Genomic DNA, 17,487 nt, shown 5'->3' on the forward strand with positions numbered 1-17,487 from the left:
ATTATCCACTAGTTTAAAGCAAGCCTATACTAAAAACTCTTTAACAGCTCTTTAAAAGTTTCAATAGCCACAGATCTCATATGCAATGGTAGTAGATTTCATAGTTTAGAAGTTGTAAATTCAAATCTACAGTCTAACCAAAACACTGGCAGGTTTTGATTAACCTGCGGATGCAAAGAACATAATAATCCATCCATCTATCCGTTCTCTTCCACTTATCCTTGTCAGGGTTGTTGGGGGACTGGAGCCTATTCCAGCTATTATAGAGCGAGAGGCGGGGTACACCCTGGACAGGTTGCCAGTCATTTGCTGGCCTAACACAGAGAGACAGACAACCATTCACACTCATGTTCACACCGAAGGGCAATTTATCAGTTAACCTAACCCCTCTAATTTCATGTCTTTGGGCTGTGGGAGGAAGCTGGAGTACTTGCAGAGAACCCGCACAAATACAGGACGTACAAACTCTACACAGAAAGGCCCTGGCCAGATGGTGCAGTCGAACGTTGCTGTGAGGCAACAGTACTAACTACTGCACCACTGTGTGCTGCCTAGGACTTAATAATGACGCCTTAAAAAATATGTAATTATATGTCAGCAACTCAGTGCATTTAAGCACAGAGACATAGTCAAGATAACCTGCAAATTGAGCAACAAACTGAAGAAGAAAAGTGATTTTAGTGACTTTCAATGTGGCATTCTTCTTGGTGCCAGATGGGCTGCTCTGAGTATTTCAGAAACTGCTGATCTGCTGGGATTTTCCCACTCAACTAACTCTAGGGTTTATAGAGAGCAGTCTAAAAAAAAGAAAATATCCAGTCTGTGGCAGTTCTGTAGGCTTGTTGATGCTAGAGGTCAGATGAGGATGACCAGATTCAGATTGCTTCAAGCTGATAGGAAGGCAACAGTAACTCAGACAACTGAACGTTACAACCAAAGTATGCAGAAGATAATCTCTGAACGTATAACCCTGACACAAATGGGCTTTGGCAGCAGAAGACCACGCTGGGTGCCACTAAAAATTTACACAGGATCTTTAAAACTGGACTGAAGACTGAACCCTCCCCCAACAAAACAAAAAACATTGCTTGTTGGATGAGTCTGTTTTGTGACATACAGGTAGTATTTGACCTAAACAACATGAAAGCATGGCTTCATCCTACCTTGTTTAAATGGTTTGTACTGGTAGTTGAGGTGTAATATGGTGGGGGATACTGAAGATACATAGCATAATGTATAATCAGGGATCATGCCTTAGAAAAATGGGACTTTTGCATCTATATTGCACATTTTACTCCACTACATTCAAGTCTTTTACTATTTGTAATCCGTGGCTGATTTGGTTATGTCTTATTCCAATAAATCAACACTCACCTTCTTGTTTTAATAACAGCCTCATCAGTGATAATGGGTAACCAGAATTACAACACAGGAGATTTATATAAATTATATAAAGATTTAACATCTTTCTTGAGCAAACAACAAACAAACAGCTCAACAGTAGTCCAATAAAATTAATTAAACCTAAAATATGTTTTTCAATTGTAAAATACTTAAGAGCAGGAACTAAACACCCTTAAGCACTGATTTGTTGGAGCACATCTAACACGGTTTAATAGGTTGTTGAACACAAAAAGTATGAGCTTCTCCAACAGTTTTAATGGAAACCTGGAATATAACCAGGCAGCTTGATCTAGATGACCTAAGAGGTCAAGCAGGTTTGCAGCTTAGGTGCACGTCAGGGAAATACTTTGATGCCAGATCATGTGTGAGGTGTTAAAAACAAAAATTTAAAATCTACTCTAAACAAAACTAAAAAAGTTAAATACTACTGTTAAAAAAAACAAAACTAAATATACATTCACCAATGGTTAGCACTGTTGCCACACAGCAAGAAGGTCCTGAGTTCAATTCCACCATCTGGCCGGGGTCTGTGTGGAGTTTGCATGTTCTCCCCGTGATTGTGTGGGTTCTCTCCAGGTACTCTGGCTTCCTCCCACAGTCCAAAGACATGCAGTTAGTGGCGTTAGGTTAATTGGAAACACTAAATTGCCCATATATGTGAATGCGGGAGTAAATGTGAGTGCGAATGTTTGTCTCTGTCTATGTGTTAGCCCTGTGATAGACTGGAGACCTGTCCAGGGTGAACCCTGCCTCTTGCCCAAAGACAGCTGGGATATGCTTCAGCGCCCCCCCGTGACCTTAAAAAGGATAAGTGGAAGCGATAGATGAATGAACATTCATCAAGTAAACATGATGTTGAATAAAATAAAAATATTTTGGAAATGTCCTTAATTTTACTCTTTTGCATTGTTCTGAACTCCAATTAGAAAAAGACTAACAAACTAACATAAATAAATGAAACGAATAGAAACATTTAAAAAATAAAATAAAATCTTAATGTGAATAAATGGGAAAAAAACCAACGTAAAATATGAAAATAATAACTGTGATAAACTGCTATAGTTCAGCGTGCTCACTATGTTATATACTGTAACAACAATAACGGGTACATGAAAAATGAAAACATTACTGGCTACATTTGAAGATGTTGCAATACTAACATTGTTCGCGATTGCGCTACCAGTGCATTATTTCTTTTGAACATAGTTAACAAGCCCCGCTAAACGCAGGGCATCAAAAAATTGGGTGAAACTCTTATTGTTCCTCTCCACGGAAATCTTTAGTAAAAGGCGAAAGATTTATACGATCTGAAGAGAAACAAGAGTGTACTAAATTATAGCAACACCGCAACAGGACCCCATTGACAACAAAGCCGTGTAAAGTGACGGTTCACTGGGAAAGAGCATTTATAAATGACAAAGACCACTCATTGTCACACAATGCAGTAGTGAATAAAACAATATAAATGCACAGGGTAAGACTTTTAATGTGAACGCTGTAAGTTTATTCACATTAGATTAACCGTCAACAGTAAGCGCAATGCATGATGGGATTCCGTGGGGGTTTTCCGGGTTGTTAAAAAGTTAAAATCTAACGCAGAGCTCTTATTTATTCGCGTAAGATTTTTTTCCTATAATTGTTTTTACCTCGCAAAGCATGGTGAAGCATTGCGCTAATGTTTTTGAACGCTTTTAAATGTTTAACCGTATCATTTATTTTCGGAAGTCACGCCCCGTGTAAACGTAACCGTCGTGACGTCACGAATTTGTTCCTTATTCCACATTTCAAAGCTTTAGCTTTAGCTGTGTTGCCGCCATGTTGACTTTCGGATCCAGAACTGATGGGTTAAAGGGTGGAGCGTAAAGTTATCAGGTAACACACATACGTGTCTGCTAATGTGCGGGAAGTCACAGATTCGTTAAAGACCAGAATTTCACTCACCAAAAACTCAAGCACAAACTTCTCGGATGCTCTGTGCCACACACACACAGAAACGTAGTTAAAACTGCTCCCACAGCCTATACAGTGAAAAGGTCCACTTTAACAAGGCCATGTATCAGGACACCTGTCAGTCAACCCTGACACGCCCCTACTCAGTCACCGCCCCACTCGGAGCAGTGATGTAGGGGGAAATCTGTAAAGCTGAACTCACAATTATGGAGACCACATCCCATTTTTGGGGACTGATTTTTCTATTGATTTTTTTTTTTAAATATAAAAGGGACAATGCACACTAGTTAATATGAGCAATTAGGATTTAGCCTAAGCTGCCCATCTGAAGTAATGCATTAAAAGCCAGTGCAGAATAAAATTAACTGTCAATAATAGCTCAATAACCGCTGAAATAATAAATAAATAAATAAATAGACGAACAAACAATGTGAAACATCAAATCAAACCAATCACATGGCAGCAACTCAGTGCATTTAGGCATGTGGATGTATTCAAGATGAGCTGCTGAAGTTCAAACTGAGCATCAGAATGGGGGGGGAAGTGATGTTGGTGTCTTTAAACTTTTAACTTGATTGTTGGTGTCAGATGGGCTCGTTGCAGTGTCTCAGAAACTGCTGATCTACTCGAAGTGTCCACGGTTTATAGAGAAAGCTGTGAAAAGGAATTAAAATAAATAAATAAGTAAAACAAGTGGCTTGATGATTCCAGAAATCAGAGGAGAATGTGCCAGGTGACAGAAGGGTGGCAGTATATGCAGAACAGAACATGTCAAATCTTAAAGCAGATGTGCTACAGCAGCAGAGGCCCACATGGGTTGCCACTGCTTTCTGGAACTGGAGAGTGCACAATGCTATCATTTCAACATGGACCAAAATCTCCAAGGAATGTTTCCATCACTGTGTTGAATCTTTACCATAAAGAATTAAAGTAGCACTGAAGGCCAGAGTACAACTCAATACTAGTAAAGTATACCCAACATAATATTTGTATGAAATAAGAAAAAAAATAATGAAAAAAGTATTGAAGTACAGTGTCTGTGTGTAGAATTGGGTGACACGGTTAATTTACAAGATACAAAATCATCAATAGGAAAGAAGATAAAAACATCACAACATGCATTTAAAAAAATTATTTAGTTTCACTTGTGACTAAAACAGTGTGATTAAATAAGATACATTCAACAAAACATAAAAAAAACCCCACTCACCTAATTATTATTATGTTAAAACAGTAACGCTACGTTATATTACTGCAATACTGATATATAGTACAAAGTACTATATATCAGTATTGTATAGTAAAGTATATCAGTATTATATAGTAAAAACTCCTTTGTCCCACACGCCATCAGACTGTTTAACTCCTCTCTGGAGGGGAGAGGGAGGGGAAACAGGAGGACAAAGGAGGGGGGAACAACTAAGCTGTAGTGCCTCTTCACCTCACTGTGCAATACCTTTGTGCAATACTTTTGTAAATAGTCAACGGTGCAAATAGACCTCAATACTTGAAATGTGCAATTCACTTGTATTTTTATTTTTATTCCTATTTATTCTATTTATCCCCCTTCGTATATTTTATTTATATTTGTCTCTGTATTTATATATATATGTGTGTGTATATATATATAATATTCTGTAACTGTAACTTCTGTTGGTGCTGTGCTTTTGGAAACCGAATTTCCCAGAGGAACCCACCCGAGGGATTAATAAAGTTCTATCTTATCTTATCTTATCTTATCTTATCTTATCTTATCTTATCTTATCTTATCTTATCTTATCTTATCTTATCTTAAAGTAAGTCAAAGGCGTACTAAAGTACAGCACTTGGATAAAGTCCTGCTCTGAAAAAGCTGCAGGTGGTGCTGTTTACTGCAGGAGCTCATCTCAAAGCCCATACTGCAACTGTCTGAGATAGATACAGATTGGAGAAACAATTTAACCATCCACGGGCCAAAATAAACAATTTATAGCCTTTATATCTCATCTGTAGTAGTTTTAACAGTCAAAAAACATCACATCACTTCATTTAAGTTTAATACCAGCAGCCACATCCTGGCTACTTTTAATACTTTACATATACATTCTTTTACAGAAACGAATTGACAATCACCAAAGCATTAAAACTAAATAATACATTATTACTACATTACATGCCTAATAACACGTGTAATCTGCATTTTAAAGGAGTGGTGTTGACTGTTGGATTGTTATTTGTAAGAACTGGTAGGCCTTGCATGTGCACCCAGAATCCATTACTATGTGTGCAGATAGCATTATTTAATCCTGTCATACCTATTGAGTTGTCTCATTATGTTCTATTGAAGCCTTGTCCTTATTTTTATAGATCGAGGCCAGAGTAACCCAAGCTTAAAGTGTTCATTAAGGTATTTTGTCACTTAGAAATAAAAATTAGGTAAGAGATTAAGTGGCTGTTAACCACAGGTTGCTTAGTTTATGTAAAAATGTAGTTTGTTGTTGTTTTGGTTTATGTGTTGAAATTGTTTTATGTGTATGTTTATGTGCTGTATATGAGTATATACTTATATATAGTTAAACATGTATGGATCATTCTGAATAAATTCTGAATATTGATTTGTAAGAAATGAAATTTGAATACGGGGCTAGAAACAGAAAAAGTGTAAATTTCATCCTAGATCGCACTGACTTACTCAAATGTGTGGTTATAATACCAGATCTTAACTGGAAGAGAACAGAATCAACTTGATTGTGGAGAAGATGTTTATGGTGCTGTTAAACAACGCTCTTATCTGAACCTTATCTGTTTGACTTGTAATAATCGGTAAATAACAGTCTCTTCCTTAGCTGTTTGACTTGTAATAATCGGTAAATAACAGTCTCTTCCTTATCTGTTTGACTTGTAATAATTGGTAAATAACAGTCTCTTCCTTATCTGACTTGTAATAATCGGTAAATAACAGTCTCTTCCTTATCTGTTTGACTTGTAATAATTGGTAAATAACAGTCTCTTCCTTATCCCATTGCTTTTATTCTTGCCGTTGCAGCATTGCTGCAGATCTTACAGTCCTGGGTTTACTTACACTCCCTGGTACAGATTTAATATTTTGCTGTTGTGAAGGTTTTTCCATGTGTTCTTCTCTTGAATGTAGTCGTGGTTGGAATAGAAAACGACCCTGGTTTTAACATACTTGTCATAATAGTAGTTGGAGTATTTCTTGAATTCTTCACTCATGAATCCGTATGCATCCACCTGAAGATGAAGTAGTGAGAAATAAAAAGGGGACTGAATTACACTGAAATAATAAATGATAAAAATGACATAACTGCTTTTGGAATTAGTAAAACACCTGGGGAGCCACTTTAACAAGCCCAGTTTATTAGTTTATCTTTAACTCCTTCTTTAACAGCAACAGCTAATGTTAAATAAAAATATAAATATACCTTTATCTTCACTATCTTCTCTAATGATAATTATTACTTTTATCATTAGAGAAGTAACATATTAAAGGGAGGACAATTATGGAAATTCAAATTTTCACGATTTCAGGTTTTTTAAGAATTGGTTTCTGTTTGGTTTCATGGTATTTCTAGAGCTCAAAGAGCCAGTTCCCCCCTTTCTTTTTTCTCCTTTCACTACAGATACTTGTATTATCGTGTGGTCTTTAACTTACAATATTATGCACCTTGAGGCGACTGGCTTAGATCAGCATTCTTTTTGGATTTACACATCTGAATTCAACAAGTTGCAAGCAGATGTTACGTGAGCTATCACTGCTTTCCACCTCGCCTAGACAGCATAAAGCTGGTGCAAATGTATTTAGGCTGCATTTGAACCCAGGAGCTTCTTGCTGTGAGGCAACAGTGCAAATCACGGTGCAATCTGAGGATATCCTAGAGCTTTAAATATGCAGTTTATCAAATACAGTCGCTTGCAAAAGTATTTGGCCCCCTTGAACTTTTCCACATTTTGTCACATTACAGCCACAAACATGAATCAATTTTATTGGAATTCCACGTGAAAGACCAACACAAAGTGGTGCACACGTGAGAAGTGGAACGAAAATCATACATGATTCCAAACATTTGTTTACAAACATATAACTGAAAAGTGGGGTGTGTGTAATTATTCAGCCCCCTGAGTCAAAACTTTGTAGAACCACCTTTTGCTGCAATTCCAGCTCCCAGTCTTTTAGGGTTTGTCTCTACCAGCTTTGCACATCTAGAGACTGAAATCCTTGCCCATTCTTCTTTGCAAAACAGCTCCAGCTCAGTCAGATTAGAGGGACAGCGTTTGTGAACAGCAGTTTTCAGATCTTGCCACAGATTCTCGATTGGATTTAGATCTGGACTTTGACTGGGCCGTTCTAACACATGGATATGTTTAGTTTTAAACCATTCCATTGTTGCCCTGGCTTTATGTTCAGGGTCATTGTCCTGCTGGAAGGTGAACCTCCGCCCCAGTCTCAAGTCTTTTGCAGACTCCAAGAGGTTTTCTTCCAAGATTGCCCTGTATTTGGCTCCATCCGTCTTCCCATCAACTCTGACCAGCTTCCCTGTCCCTGCTGAAGAGAAGCACCCCCAGAGCATGATGCTGCCACCACCATATTTGACAGTGGGGATGGTGTGTTCAGAGTGATGTGCAGTGTTAGTTTTCCGCCACACATAGCGTTTTGCATTTTGGCCAGTGGCAAACTGCAAACGGGACTTCTTATGGTTTTCTCTTAACAATGGCTTTCTTCTTGCCACTCTTACATAAAGGCCGACTTTGTGCAGTGCACGACTAATAGTTGTCCTATGGACAGATTCCCCCACCTGAGCTGTAGATCTCTGCAGCTCGCTCAGAGTCACCATGGGCCTCTTGGCTGCATTTCTGATCAGTGCTCTCCTTGTTCGGCCTGTGAGTTTAGGTGGACGGCCTTGTCTTGGTAGTTGTGCCATACTCCTTCCATTTTGGAATAATCGCTTGAATTCGCTTAAATTTCTCAATAACTTTATCCCTGACCTGTCTGGTGTGTTCTTTGGACTTCATGGTGTTGTTGCTCCCAATATTCTCTTAGACAACCTCTGAGGCCGTCACAGAGCAGCTGTATTTGTACTGACATTAGATTACACACAGGTGCACTCTATTTAGTCATTAGCACTCATCAGGCAATGTTTATGGGCAGCTGACTGCACTCAGACCAAAGGGGGCTGAATAATTACGCACACCCCACTTTGCAGTTATTTATTTGTAAACAATGTTTGGAATCATGTATGATTTTCGTTCCACTTCTCACATGTACACCACTTTGTATTGGTCTTTCACGTGGAATTCCAATAAAATTGATTCATGTTTGTGGCTGTAATGTGACAAAATGTGGAAAAGTTCAAGGGGGCCGAATACTTTTGCAAGCCACTGTATCCCTTAGCATTTCTATTCTTTGAATGTTTGCTTTGTCTCCTGTCCTGTCTTTCCATCTCTGAGTGAAGTTCTCACATTCTTTGCTGTCCTTGAGAAATAAAGAAACTGTACCTTTAACTAGCACTGATCACTGTGTGATAAGTCTTGGTTTTTGTTTTACTCTGAATTTTGGTCCATCTTTGAACCCTAACACAATTAGCCTGTTGTGAGAATGTAAAAAAGAAAAATCACCCCAAAAAAGGCCTTAAAAAAAGAAAATTCTTGACAATAGTAACACATCAGACTTTGGCTAACAGCTAATAAAAAGTGTCCAAAAAAAAAAGAAAGCTGTTAAGAGAAACTGCCAATAATTCAAAGTAAATGATAAAGTTACCATTGTGAAATTTATATAAATGCATGAAGCTCTTGAGTTGGGTCATGTTATAGACACTTGATGAATCTGTTTGACAAGTTTATTAAATAGCTGTGTAAAACAAGGTGTGACATCAGTTTTATCGATGCTGTCCAGCTGGTCTGTCTTCACACATTGGAACAGTTCAATAAAACTGGTGACACACCTTATTTTACAGTTTTAATTTAAACATCTTATCTTATTTTCCTAGGAGGGTACACAAAAAGTCAGTGTTCCTTCAGCTTATCCCTGACAGTGGTTCAGAGCTTTAATACAACTTTATTATATGATTGCTGGGAAGGTCTTTCCACGTTGAAATATGCTGCTAAAACAGTAATAAGATAGTTTGACGTTAATATGCTTTTAATACAAAGTTAATGTACACATGGTGTGTTGCATTCTTCCAAAGGTGTGGTTAGAAGTAGTTGTAATGTTAAGAAGTTAAAATCAAGTGTTAACTCACTGTGTCACAGGTGTGCAGAGCCAGGAAGAGAGTGAATGCTCCGTTGGTTGGTCTGACCCTCGCCCAGTATCTCTTATTCAGATTGGGTGACTTCAAGAACCTGTAATGCAATGATATAATAGGTTGTAGGACTGGCCTTAGCAACAATAACTTGAAGTAATAATTATTTTCTGTATTACTAACAGTCTCTCACTTTGTTGTGGAAGAATGTTTCTGTACAACATTGCTTAAGTTCAATATTTGTAGGCATTTGTTTATGCACAGGTGTCTTAATTTCTCACCTCACATTTCCATTGAGTTGTGGTCTGGACTTTGAATGGGACATTGCAGCACCTTGATTCCACAGCAATTCTGTTGTACGCTTGCTGCTTGATTTGGAATCATTGTCCTAGTAAATGACTCAGTTTGGCTGGCTTTAGTTGTTCTACAGGCGGCCTCACATTTGGCTGTAGAACACTTTGATATACAGACAAGTGTATGTTTAACTCTTCGACTATAAAATGTCCATTTGCTATGGCTAGAAAACAAGTCCAACTCATCATCTTTCCTCTCGCACTGTGGTTTCAGTCAATATGAGGCGTTTGAGCTGATATGCTGTATTTAAATGTGGTGCTGTGCATTATGGGCAGTCATTTCCACTTTGGGCTTATCTGTCCAAAGGACATTGTTCTAGAAGTCCTGCGGTTTGTTCAGATAGAACTCTTCAAACCTAAACAGTGCTGCATTTCTTTTTTAGAGAGTAGAGGCTTTTTCATTTTCCTCATTGTAATGTCATGATCTTTAACAATTAACATGCTAACTAAGACTGTTAGAATCTAAGGTGTAGCTATTGCGGTTTTTGCAATTTCTTTGACCATCACACACCCACTGTTGGGAAGACTGTAGCATGGTGTTAGCACACATCTGCATGGTCTGGAGCAATGACTGCAGAAAACTTCCCCTTGATTAGCAGAACCTGGCTGCTACTCACTCAATGTAAGCAGAAAGAACTGCAAAATGTCTGTTTGTATTTGTATACATATTGTTACAATGGGAAAAGTTAACTTGGACTATGCATAAAATCTGTACTTCAATATTGTTTGGATCATTTGATTAAAAAAAAAAAAATCAAACATTATGGACCTTCAACTTATTTAACAACTTTTATCAACATTTTTTTAAAATTTAACTTAACAACTTTTAATATTGTAATTAAGAGAAGGCTTTAAATAATTTAAGGCTTTAAATAAAATAAAATAAAAAATAGAATAAATAGTCTGCACTGTTTAAAAATAAATGTTCTGGAGTGGATGGTGAAAGAAGGCTGACCTGTTCCGCACATATCGGAGGAAATCCTGATGCAGAACGTAGAAGCGGCTCTCGTTGTACTGCCCTGAATAGTAGGTCCTTGGCCTGGGGGGGTTGAACAATAGGAGTAATGAAAGGATGATGAGATGTTTTAGTTTCTCAAATGCTATTAAATTTATTTGCTGGAGTGAACAGCTGGAAACATATGCTTATGTGCCTGCAGTGCATTTTAGACCAAAAAACTTTTACCTGAATATCAGTCTGAGTGTGCATGTATGACACAAAATTTAGATGGTCTGCAGAACAGCCGTGTAGTTATTAAAAAAAAGTGTGCATTTACTTAAGTGAAAGAAAAGTTTACACTTCTCCGTAGTAAACTATCTCAATTAATTGTCTGCAAATGAAATTTAATTGACATAAACAATTCTGCTTTAAAGAGTCTTTTAAATTCAAGTGGCAATACACGTCTTACGGTTTGACTTATCAGTATAAAGTAAATGTTGATTATTCCCCTAAAAGCTCACTTTCACCAAAATGAAGGCTTGATTTGCACAAACAGAAAGCAGATGTTTCTCAACAGTAACTGAACCGGCAAAATACTTAAAAAGTAAAAAAGCAAAGCAAAAAAGAAATGAAGTGGCTTATGGTGCTTTTCTTATCTGACCATCACTCAAACAATTTTCACAAATGTTTATATAGCACTTTACATGCATGTCTATTTCACCTACAATAAGACTAATTTAGAATCACCATCAACAGAATGCATGTTTTTGGACTGAGGGAACAGCAAGGGAATAACCACATGAGCACACAGAGAACACGGAAACTCCACAGAGGAAGGTCCCAGAAAGTTGTTTGAGCAAGAGATAAATGATTTGTAAAATTATTATTAAATTTAAGGCAAAACACTTATTACAAAGTTCTATTTTTTAAATGTACAGTTTTAATAGACACTTAATAAAATGTATGTTATAGCATTTGAATAAAAATGTCACAGATTCTGAATTTATTTTAATTTAACACCACAAAAAGCCATAAATACTGCAGCAGCACATAACATTTAGTTGATACTCACAGTCTGTTGCGGTATGGACCAGCAGAGACCTTTTCTCCTTTGAGAAGGCCCTCAAGCCATTGGTAATCCCTCATCCCCTCAGGAATCATCACATATTTTATACCCTGCCAGAAGGAAAATGAGGACAGAGAAGCCATCTTTACTCTAGTGAAATAAAACAAAAATCAAGGGCCAATGAAAAGCTTCATTACCTCATCATGAGGAGCAGCTTTGTATCCGTGTTTTTTAAGGATGTAACGAGATGAAGTGATGGAGTGGGCTGTGTGGACATACACCGATGTTTTGTTTCCTACATCTTCTTCAAAGCCCTTGGTGATGGCACCATTCATCCTGCCACACAGGCAGAAGCAGGTGTTGCAGATGTTAAGCTTGGCTTCAAATGTTTAAGCTTAGTAATTTGCTCAGATCAATTGAGAAGCAATCGTTGCTTTCATTTTGGGAGAATGGTTTTCTTGTGGAATCAACCACCTTCAGCAATACCACTGAAGTGTTGGCCCAAAACATTTCAGAACATACTCTTACTGAAACTTAATTCACTTAACACGCTTTCCATTCTGACTCTATGACGACACTGATGTTTGAAAGAGAACAATACATTTTGGAGTTTCTACACCACAAGCAGGTGAGCTATCAGATACAGTACCACATTTTTACTGTCAAAGAATTTGCTGATCAGCAACCGTTCTCATGTTTTTTTTATATCTTTTTTAGCGTTCTTATGTTTTAAAGCTAACTTTAGTAAAAGATACACCTTAATAGTTGATAGTGTTGTTCTGTTTGTCCTTTCCTACCGAAAAACATAATCATGCGCATCAATCTCTACACCCATTCTGGTGAATCAGAATCAAATAGGTTCTAGAAATCAGTGACGATACCCAGCCCTATATGAAAGTCACAGAGAAAGATAAAGCAGGGTATGCTTTACACTGCTTTATCTTTTCTACACTGGGCCTAGTGCCTGTCGAACAAAGCCAAGAGGTTTGCTTGGGGGTTTGTCTTACCGAAAAACGTAATCATGGCCATCGATCTCCACCCCCTTCTTTGAGCCGTTCAGGATTCCTCCAGTACCTACCACAGCACAGCGCACACAACCGTCACCACCGGGTTTTGGGAGGAGCAACGGCTCTTTTGGCTTTGGAATCAACTTCACTGACTTCATCACATCTGCAAACCAAAAGAAAAATTCAAAAATGTGTTTACTCTGAGTGCTGTAGTTCCAGCATAGTAATGTATCCTGTATATGAAAACAATGAAGCAAGATGAAGGCCATAACTCTTATTCATGCATTAACAGCTGTTTCTTCAGCTTTACCTGACTCACCTGCTCATGTTTACTAAAAGGGACGAGAGCTTTCAGTGAGCAAAACTAGAGTAAATTTATTATGGTCTGTGTGGAGGGAGGCATGAAAGGACCTAAATTGCAGACTAAAACACAGAGGCCAAGCTGAAACTGAAAATGGTAGTTTTATTTGCTCCAGTGTTTAGCAATAAACTAAACTTGGTGATACAAAATAAACTTGTTAGGCTTGGCAAACAGACATATGAGGGAGGATGCAACACTGAACACAGGAAGGACTTAAATACAGACATGAGGTGATCAGGAGAAGTGGCAACACATGAGGAAACAGCTGACACACATGAACATAACGACGTCACAGGGGAAACTTAAAACTAAACTGGGGACCTCTTTCAAAATATAACAGGAAACATAATGAAATGCAGACAAGAACTTAAAGTTCATGTTGTCATGAACTGACCAGAGCTAGAACAAAAGTGCAACAAGAAAACCTGGAGCTCCTGAAGTAGTCCAAAACAAAAGACTATGAAAGGCACTTAGTCTGGGTTGACAAATCAAAAAACAACCTCAAACAAACAAACTTAAGATCTTTTATTTTTTTTATAGCTGCTCCCCTCATTCCTTGTGAACTCAGCTGTTGCTAACTTCATTGTTTTAGCCCCTTGTCAGCCAATCAGCATTCAACTAACACATGGGGTCATTAATGTAGAGCAACATGCAGCTAGGATTTTGGAGGACTGAAAGTGCTGGTTTGAAACCACTCTCAGAAAGCAAATACACACAGCTGGACACAAGCTTGGTACCATAAATTCACAGCAAGCCTGGGTTTGAATTCAGCCCTGGGGCCTGTTCTTCGTAAGTGAGTTAGCTGGATGAGATTGTTGACGATTTCGCGTGATCCTGGATCGTTCGGTTCCCGGAAGCCCATCCGGGACTTGCTGTCATAGCAACAGAGCCGTAAGCGTAAACCTGCTGGGGAGCAGGTTTACTTTATGTAAACAGGATTAGATCGCGGCCACGCAGGTATGTCCGCGTCATTCATACGAAAGCAACAGCGATATTCCACCACTGTTTCACCATAAATAAATATTATCAATGTAACTAAAGATAATGCAGCACTTGATCCTTTTATTGATGTCACACAGATACATACAGGTCATTTCCTAAAAAAGGGAAATGTACTATTAACATTCTATTACATGTATGTGATTATTACAGATGTAATTCATATTTCAGAGTAGTAATTGTAAATTACTTCGTGTAATCAAGATGAGAGACCACGGCTATAAAAGCGAAGGTGGATTTGGGAAGTCTGTCGCAGTCATATCCTGTCCGTTTACGCGAGCAACCCATTGCGGAAGGTGCAAGATTGATAAGGAGAGTCCTCAGAATTCAGCGTATATTGCGGGACAGACAGGATCCTTTAGCTCAGCGCGACAGTGTGCTCATAGAGAGATATCGATTTTCCCGTGAGGGTATTATTCACTTAACCAACTTGTTGACGAGGGGGTGCAGGACCACCACCTGTCTTTTTTTTTGCTCTGCCCTTTTCTTGGTTGCTGTTATGAACAAACAAACAGAGTATTCCAGGGTCTCTTTCCAAGAGACGACAAGCAATATAAGTGATAAATATTACCATTCTGTAGAATATTCTTATATTTCACTTTTACTTGTTCCCATGTTCTAGTGGGTCCTGTTGTGGCTCTAATGTGAAAGGGGATATAATATAACATATTATAATATAATATAATGTAATATAATATTGGATAATATGGTGTGATATGATAAATCTACCCTACCGCCTACTGGTGTTGGCCAGAGGGGCCGATGGCGCAATATGGCAGCCTGGCTTCTGTCAGTCTGCCCCAGGGCAGCTGTGGCTACAACCGTAGCTGCCTCCACCAGTGTGTGAATGTGAGAGTGAATGAATAGTGGCATTGTAAAGCGCTTTGGGTGCCTTGAAAAGCGCTATATAAATCCACTCCATTATTATTGTTATTATTGAATTACTTACGAGTTTGATTTGTCAGCAACTTTCTGCCAGCCCTCTCTCCTTGCTTTTGCAGCCTTTGCAGTGTTCCCTTGCGTTTTAATTAAACTCTGAAACTCCTGAAATCCCTCACTCAAGAGTTCTTGCTCTGCTGCCGAAAAATACCGAGCGCGCTCCTTCGACATTTTCGCCGACCAATCAAAGGGTTGCCGATCAATGTTTCTACTATCGATGTGTAGCCCCTGTTGGGCCTCCCAGTGATCTCACATTACATCATCCAGCTATACTAATCGTCAACAACAGGTGTGTTCGGGGAACCGGAATAGCGAGCTCAGAGTTAGCGCGATGATTTGGTCTTGGATGTTTCATTTAATCTTGGATGTAGTAAGCGACGTACGAAGCACAGGGCCCTGGTCTTTCTGCATAGAGTCTGCATATTGCAGGTGGTAACCTATAGCAACACCATGTGACCCTGAATTGGATAAGCATAGGAAAATGGATAGAGGAACATTGATTTGAGAAGTAGCCTCAAGTCGCCTATTCATGTGCCAAAAAGTTGCTTGAGGATGTGTCATAACAAAAGAAAATAGGTGTGTCACTAAAAGACCTACCGTCGTACTTGAACTCCATAAAACCGAAAGGATTGTTAAAATGTGAGAGCCGATTCCACTCGCTCATGTTGATGTTGTCCTTGTGTAGAAACAAACGTATGTTTGGAAGAAAAGCCTTCTTAAAGTTTTCATCGTCAGAGTTTCGCAGAGACTGGGCACATGCCTGAAAATCATAAAACTATTAAATACAGGAAATTAGCCAAAGACAGAATTTGCTGTGATATAATTATCCAACTCTATTAAATAACATCCTTGAATAATTCAAAACGGGGAGAACCAAATGACAGAAAAAATGTAATAAAGCAAGAGTAAAATAAGTGTTAGCATTAGCCATGTGCCAGATAGTTATTTTTAAACATTTGTATTGGTTTCAGCAGAGAATTTCATAATTGGTGCATCACTGCAGGAAAGAGTGAAGGCAGACATATGCGAAGCCACAAAGGTAGAAAAACAGCTCCACAAAATGAAAATAATGAATTTAAAGGGGGAAACAAGGTACATGTATAGGTCACAAGGAAAACGATTGACTGCTTGGCTGAGCAGAATTCAGTGCTGCCTATACCCAAACACAGAAAAGTTAGGAACTGCATTTATATTACTTCTCTCATATGCTCGTATGCTTACTGTCGGTCTAGGTGGTGCATCCTGGTTATAAACATCATCAAAATCCCACTGAGGAAGCTTTGTGAAATTTATTTTGTAGAGGATAGGCATAGGAGTCTCAGCCATGGCTCCGCGTGTAGGGGTTTTAGATTTTGTCACTGGGTTCATTTTTGTTGAAATAACTTTTGCTATGCCAGCTGTGGTACACACAAAAGGTGGTGCAGATGTCTTTTTGATTTTTCCCAAAAATGTAATGACACTGTCAAGAGAAAGATTTTCCCATTTGTGTCCATTTTTTCCTGAGAAAGTTGTCCTCCTGAATCAGGAATTAGGCAGAAATGCAACAGAGGTAACAAATGACAAACAAATAGCAAAGTACAAATAACAGAACTAGCAAATCAGTTCACAGTTCCCTTTTTAATGATTCTTTATATCAACACAAAATATTAAAAAACAAAGAAAAAAAACCCAACTGACCTTTTTGATAAATGTTCCTGTGACAGAATAAACACCAGAAAACCAACAGTTACAAAAACGAGCAAAGAAAAAATCCTGAACATTTGGACCACCATCACTGCTGAGTGAAGGCTTTGCTGTTTAATTAAAAAGAAAAGTATTTTCTCTTTCTTCTGAGATTTGCTCAGAGGTCGAAAAACCACCTGGAGTATTTAACAACTTGATGTGACTGCTGAGAATTCACAAAGACACAAGTGAGATAGCACTAGTTCAAGATGGCAGCCAACCAAACCGGTTGTGTGACTGCTGAGAGTTCACAAAGACACAAATAAGATGGCACTAGTTTAAGATGACACCCGGTTTGACCGGTTTCGTGCGTGTGCGCATGCGCGTTCAGGTGTGCTACCCATACCACAGCCACTCTAGGTATGTCTTCAGGAGTATGCAGTCGGGGTCCTCAACGTAAAAAGCAACGCTGTGAAAACCCCGTAGATGGGACTGTATTTAAGTTAGAATATCAAGGCGCCGAAGGGTATGTGTATGCCATTAAATATACCGAAGGGGCAGTTGTGCTTAGTG

At 38.5% G+C, this 17,487-nt stretch overlaps 1 protein-coding gene across 1 annotated transcript; it reads right to left on the reverse strand.

Moving 5' to 3' along the window:
- Nucleotides 1-4,524: 4,524 nt before the first annotated feature.
- LOC308390546 (alpha-N-acetylgalactosaminide alpha-2,6-sialyltransferase 1-like) lies at nucleotides 4,525-17,158 on the reverse strand. The gene is made up of 9 exons (XM_080872671.1): nucleotides 16,930-17,158; nucleotides 16,474-16,768; nucleotides 15,850-16,012; nucleotides 12,954-13,116; nucleotides 12,144-12,282; nucleotides 11,953-12,056; nucleotides 10,899-10,982; nucleotides 9,591-9,690; nucleotides 4,525-6,585 (listed from the first exon to the last, which is right to left on the reverse strand). The coding sequence occupies exons 1-9, from the start codon at nucleotides 17,022-17,024 to the stop codon at nucleotides 6,412-6,414; spliced, it is 1,317 nt and encodes a 438-aa protein (XP_080728797.1). The 5' UTR covers nucleotides 17,025-17,158; the 3' UTR covers nucleotides 4,525-6,411.
- Nucleotides 17,159-17,487: the final 329 nt, after the last annotated feature.

Source organism: Rhamphochromis sp. 'chilingali' (assembly GCF_963969265.1).
Source record: "Rhamphochromis sp. 'chilingali' genome assembly, chromosome: 22".
In the NCBI taxonomy this organism is placed as follows: Eukaryota; Metazoa; Chordata; class Actinopteri; order Cichliformes; family Cichlidae; genus Rhamphochromis; species Rhamphochromis sp. 'chilingali'.